The sequence below is a fragment of the Monodon monoceros genome, unplaced genomic scaffold, assembly GCF_005190385.1.
Source record: "Monodon monoceros isolate NGI ecotype Baffin Bay Population unplaced genomic scaffold, NGI_Narwhal_1 Super_Scaffold_8, whole genome shotgun sequence".
Lineage (NCBI taxonomy): Eukaryota > Metazoa > Chordata > Mammalia > Artiodactyla > Monodontidae > Monodon > Monodon monoceros.
In genome coordinates this window covers 26,207,981-26,214,253 of record NW_021703785.1, presented here as the reverse complement: position 1 = coordinate 26,214,253, position 6,273 = coordinate 26,207,981, and the positions used below count along the sequence as shown (strand labels likewise).

Genomic DNA, 6,273 nt, shown 5'->3' with positions numbered 1-6,273 from the left:
ATAAGAGTTTTAGGAAGGTCCTAGAGACGGATCTCTGTGCCTTGTCCTAGGCTGGGTGAGTAATACGAGGGAGTGTTGGGAAACAGGGTGACCTGTCCTCAGGTGTTCTAGGAATGCGTCCCCGCTCTCCTCGACATCTGTATCTGTGCGCTGTGACTGTGCCTGCGCGAAACCCGTCCAAACAAAAAGACCAATCAAGGACGGTGATGTTTTTTCCCCGATCCTTTTGCCACCGCCCACTCCGGACAGGCTGACAACCTAGATTGCTCCCTGGGACTTGCCTGACTTTTCCACCTCCACCCCCCCAGCTAAACACCGCCCCCACCCCCCACCCCCCGCCAACTCGCGACGCGGATGGGACGGCGGAGGACCCAGCGAGCATGCGCGACCATCCCGAGCATGCTCAGTAGCGCTTACGGTGCCCCGGACCTTCGGCCCAGAGCTCCGGCCGACGCGGAGGTTTCGGCGGCTTCTGCGGCCGTGACGGGAAGTGAGGTGGTCCGGCTGGGCGACCGCGGCGGCAGAAACAGAGGCGGAAGGGTCGCTGCGGCGACGACGTCGTCGACCCGGGTGATCGAGGGGGCTGAGCGCCGAGGGCACTCGCCCGCTCGGAAGCCGGATCCCGAGCCGGGCAGGATGGATCATCACCAGCCGGGGACTGGCCGCTACCAGGTGGTGAGTTTCTGGCCCCAGCCCGGGCCTCCTGCGCCGCCGAGGACCCCGGGATTGGCCCCCGCCGTGGCCCCCAGAGTCCCTTTCCTCGGGTTATTCGCGGAATGGACGTGCTGGCTAATTTATTTTTGGCTCTTCTGGCAGGACCTTGCTTCCTTCACACCTCTCGGATGGAGCCTGCCTGTGGCTCCTTTGAGACCTTTCTTTTCAGACCCCAGTCTCCTTCGAGGTCCCCATCCCTCCGCTGTTAGACACCCCTACGCCTCCCTTTAAAACTTGTATCTGTTTTATGTCTCACTTTCTCGATCATTTCGTTATGCCCTGACCCAGACACTTCAGAGATATTCCTGCGTATTGTATACTGGAAATGAGTTCACATACCTGCGGGGAAGGTGTCGCCGTCATAGATGGAGTCGGTGGGGAGGAGGCAGGTGTAAGCCCTACGTAGGGTGGGAAGTGGATTTGGTAAAAAAAAAAAATGTGGGCTTAAAAATCGTGCAACTGTAGAGAATAGTCGTGGGGCTGAACTTGTTTCTCAGTTCTAGTTAACCTTGTCATTTTGTCCTTTTCTGTTTTGTTAGAATTAAAAGTGATTGCATTCTGTTTTCTGTCACTTTTTTTTTTTGGTAGGAGGGGAAACAGGAAGTTTTACTTAAAAAATGCTAATCTTGTTTGAAATTTTTTCTTTAAATACAAGGTTTTCCAGCTTAACCGTATAAACCTTTGTATGTTGAAATGAGTGAAAAGCGCCCCTCTATGTTTTCCGTGTCAAATTTTCTAATGTTTTTTTTCTCTGATACTAATTCCGGTGGTGTCATTGGAGATTCCTATGTAAACCTTATTTAAAAAATGGACCCAGCAATAGTTGACTGTTTCGTTGCAGCTAGGTAGCATGTTATTCTGTAAACTTTGAGGTGGAAATTTAGTTAAACCTATTTACTGAGGGAGAGAAGAAAAACATTAATATGGAGCACCGACGATGCAATTTAATAGTACTGTTTGTGAAATTTACAAATATAGATATATTAGTGCAGATTTCATGTTTCAGATCTATTTGCACAGGAGGCACTTAGTTGTGAAGTAAAGAATTTCTATTAATAAGTGTATTTTGACATATGCAAAGGCTACTGAAAGATGAAATTCCAATGTATGTAATTTTGCATTTTTTTTTAAGATAAAAGCTCAGGAGGCTTCCACTTCATCTGGTTTACATCCGGTAAAACCTCCAAATGATGTATATTCTGAATTCTGTGAAAATTTATCAGTATTTTTGGAATGGTTTGGAAAATGTTGCCAGTTTGGGAAGGCATTTTTCAGGTTGTTAGTGTATACACATTTTATTTTTTAAGGCATTCCTATTTTTGCAGATGTTAGTAAAAATAAAATGCAATAGGTAAATATTGAATACCTATTGCATTTACCAGTGGGATTTCTTTTCTCTAATCTCTTTTCTTTCCTGTTGATATTTGTTTCCCTTAATGGTGTTAACTGATTCGAATTCTTTCTCTTTGGGGGTTTTGCTTATCAGAATCCACCATGTTCACATATGAAAATCACTGCTCAAAACATTTTTTTTTTTCGGTACGCGGGCCTCTCACTGTTGTGGCCTCTCCTGTTGCGGAGCACAGGCTCCGGACGCGAAGGCTCAGCGGCCCTGGCTCACGGACCCAGCCGCTCTGCGGCATGTGGGATCTTCCCGTACCGGGGCACGAACCCGTGTCCCCTGCATCGGCAGGTGGACTCTCAACCACTGCTCCACCAGGGAAGCCCTCAAAACATTTTTAATTGATGTATTTGTGCCTTAAAGTAATTTATTATAGTGTCACATTTGCTTTCAGTAGTTATGATTATTATTTTTAAGAATTCCTAACACCAAAATGTTGGGAATTGCTGTCAGCTTTAAGATATTTTCTTTTTCTCTACAACTCCTTTCAAAATAAGTGGACAGTATCATTTTTTTTCTTTTTTTAATAAATTTATTTATTTATTTTATTTATTTATTTTTGGCTGCATTAGGTCTTCGTTCCTTCATGCAGGCTTTCCCTAGTTGCGGCGAGCGGGACTGTTTGTTGTGTGCGGACTTCTCATTGCAGTGGCTTCTCTTGTTGCAGAGCACGGGCTCTAGGTGCGCGGGGTTCAGTAGTTGTGACTCACCGGCTCTAAAGCGCGGGCTCAGTAGCTGTGACGCACGGGCTTAGTTGCTCCGCAGAATGTGGGATCTTCCCGGACCAGGGCTCGAACCTGTGTCCCCGGCATTGGCAGGCGGATTCTTAACCACTGCGCCACCAGGGAAGTCCCGACAGTATCATATTTTATTGCCTTTTTTTTCCCTCCAAACTGGAGATGTGTCCCACAGAGGCTTTGGATGGGTGGAGGCATTCCTTCCGAGCAGAGGGCAAAAATCTGCCCTTCTAAAGATACTTCTTGCTTCAAGTAGGTAGGACATCAATTTGTTTTCCTTGTAATGTGAAGTGTTTGAAAATCTTAGTACAGTTTACATTCAGATTTTGATTCCAATTCCTGTGTAATTACATGGTAATTTCATCTGTCTAGAATAACTCTTAGTTTTGTTGAGAATGGCCTGATTAGTAACTTTACCTAGGTATATGCCCCCCACCCCAAACTACTGGAGATGTGTCCTACATAGACTTTGAATGGGTGGAGGCATTCCTTCAGAGCAGAGGGCAAAGGAAAAAAAAAAAGCATCTGAGTTGGTTTGCAGCAAGCTAGGGACCAATGTACAGCTTACAGCTCTGGCTTGTATAATGAACACAACTGTTGTGTGGCTGACTTTAGCTCAATTTTGTTTTTTTTAAAAAACTCTGGAATGATTAATAACAATGGAGCAATAAACAGGTTCAGTTGTTGAATGTTTAGAGCTGACTAAGTAGGAGACAGGAAAACATGCTTGGTGTTGAAATGGTATACGATATTAATTTTCCACTTACTCATAGAGTTAAATTTTAACTTTCCATATTGGTAAGTTAATGGTGATGCCTAGGACCATCAGAACGACTTACTACCATTAACCAATTCACAAGCTTTATGTGGAAACTACTTTTTCTGTGATCTCTCCTCCATTGTTAAAAGCGTCCAAATTTTGTTAAGTGATAACAATGTACAGAGCTACAAATACAAAAAGCCTTGACTTGTTACCCTTCTAATTTCAGAAAAAGCCAGGTAGTTCCATTGTGTTATGGGAAATTCAATTTTGTCTGGTAGGAAATGGGCAGTGTTGCCAAACTATGAAGTAGGTGACTTGGCTTGGAGCTGTTATGCCACATTCTAACTTTGATGTTCTCCCTTTTAAAGGTTTTGTGTATGTGAACCACCAAGCTGACTACTCAGCTTTCAGAGGTATTCTGTGTATAAGTTAAATTGGCACTGTGGATTGTAGCAGTAGTTTCCCAAACTGTGTCATTCAGAATGATGATAATAGATGGTCTTAAAAGATTTATAATATATATTAGCATATAAAGACATACATTTGCACATTTAAAACCATGAGAGCTTCTGCCGTAAAGACAGTGATTTGGATTTGTTTAACTTAGCTCTTCCTAAACCTTGACCACAGATTTTTAGAGAAAACTTTGATTATATTAACATTTCCAAAATGTTAGTTTTCTATAAAAATAATGAACTATCCATACTGTGATGATATAGATACTTTGCTGTTATATATGAATTAGAGTTGCCCTTGATAAATCAGCTGGGAAGGAGGTTGACTATTAATAGTTAACAAAAACCCTCACATCTTTTAAAGTTATCTGGGCTTATATTTAGGTTTTGCTGATTACAATTTGTGAGCCCTTGGCTTAGTTACATAGCATTTTGAAGCCTCAGTTTCCTCATATTAGTACCTACCTCATTAGGATTATTATGAGAATTATATAATGTAGTGCAAGTAAAAAATATAGTGTAGAGACTGGTACATGATAAATATTATGAATAATGTAAGGTAAATAAACTATAAAATATTGTATATATTTCAGTTTTTGCTAGTGACTATGTTTTTGTCTCGTTTTATTTAGCAACATGAATATCAACTAGTTCTTTGTTGTCCATGTCAAGAGCAGTGAAAAGTCTTAAGATCTGATTTTACCGTGTTTACAAGCTGATATTCTGTTAATTTTTCATGGTTGCTGGCAGAAAAACAGGAGACTCCCAGGTCAGAAACAAATGACATTATGACTCACAGCCCTTCAGACTCACGAACATCAGCATATTTGTGCTGGTTTTCCTTGTAACCATGTCCCATGAGGGTGATGGGTCTAATGGAAGAACAGAGTGGATCACAGCTAAGGAACTCAGGACCAAGGGTCTAGCACTTTTTTTTTTTTTTTTTTTTTTTTAAGCAAGCTGCAAACATTGTAGCAAATAATAAACAAGCTAGTTCACCTCTCTCTGAGAGGCAGTTAAATGCTGTGGTAACCTTGACCTTCTTTCACACTCAGCAAGAATGTGCAGGGACACTCAGGCCCATAGCAGTCTGCCTTACCCAAGAGTACATTTTATGGATGAGATAATATATGGTGATTTTTAGGTGCAGTTGTTTACTTTTGTTTTCCATTTTAAAGAAGTATTTCAGTCTTTTACTTTACAATGCTCCCTAGTTTTGCCTTCCTCTCTTGGCCCAGCTAGATTCCTTTGATCATCACTTGTTTGTTTCCTTTGAACTTATCAATGTCCTTTATCTGGCTTACATTCTTACCACACCTCTTTTACATCATCAAGTTCCATTGCTTAATCTAATAGGTACTTTTCAGTTCTCTTCTTGCTTAAGTTCTTTTACGTTGACATTGTGAACGTTCTCCTTGAAACTCCTTCCTCATTCCTGAAATAAAGGAGCTTTCTACTCTTTACTCCCCTGACTTTCCTTCTCTGCATGAACTCACTTTGTACTTACTCCTCAAATGTTGATACTTTCTATGGCATGGACTATTGTAATAGCTTGCTTAGTGCTTTCTTCCTTCATCTGACCATCCTTCTGTGTATTGTTTGCGCTGCATAAATTGTATTTGTAGAATATAAATTTGATTTTCATTTCTTTGCTTAAATATCTTCAGTGGCCTCTTACTGAATATCCTCCCCCGCCACTTTAACATTAAAACTTTCAGGGAATTCACTTGTGGTCCAGTGGTTAGGACTCTGCACTTCCACCGCAGGGGGCACGGGTTCGATCCCTGGTCTGGGAACTAAGATCCCACAAGCCGCACAACGCAGCCAAAAACAAAACAAAACAAAAAACTTTCAAATATATACAGAAGTTGAAAGAATTGCACGGTTAACTTCCATATACCATATACCAGTTGTAGGGTCTACAATTCCCAACATTTTGTTGCATCTGTGTAATCGTATATCTGTCAATCCTTCTTCTTATTATTATTTTTTGAGTTTTATTTATTTATTTATTTATTTTTGGCTGTGTTGGGTCTTTGTTTCTATGCGAGGGCTTTCTCCAGTTGCAGCGAGCGGGGGCCACTCTTCATCGTGGTGCGCGGGCCTCTCACTGTCACGGCCTCTCTTGTTGCAGAGCACAGGCTCCAGACGTGCAGGCTCAGTAGTTGTGGCTCACGGGCCCAGTTGATCTGCGGCATGTGG

At 42.1% G+C, this 6,273-nt stretch overlaps 1 protein-coding gene across 3 annotated transcripts in view; it reads left to right on the top strand.

Moving 5' to 3' along the window:
• Nucleotides 1–354: 354 nt before the first annotated feature.
• Nucleotides 355–6,273, top strand: part of NDFIP2 (Nedd4 family interacting protein 2) — a 67,457-nt gene continuing 61,538 nt past the window's right edge. For all 3 annotated transcript variants that reach the window (XM_029210257.1, XM_029210256.1, XM_029210255.1), the window contains exon 1: nucleotides 355–675. In XM_029210257.1, the coding sequence (XP_029066090.1) occupies nucleotides 355–675 (321 nt within the window). The remainder of the gene's footprint in view (nucleotides 676–6,273) is intronic.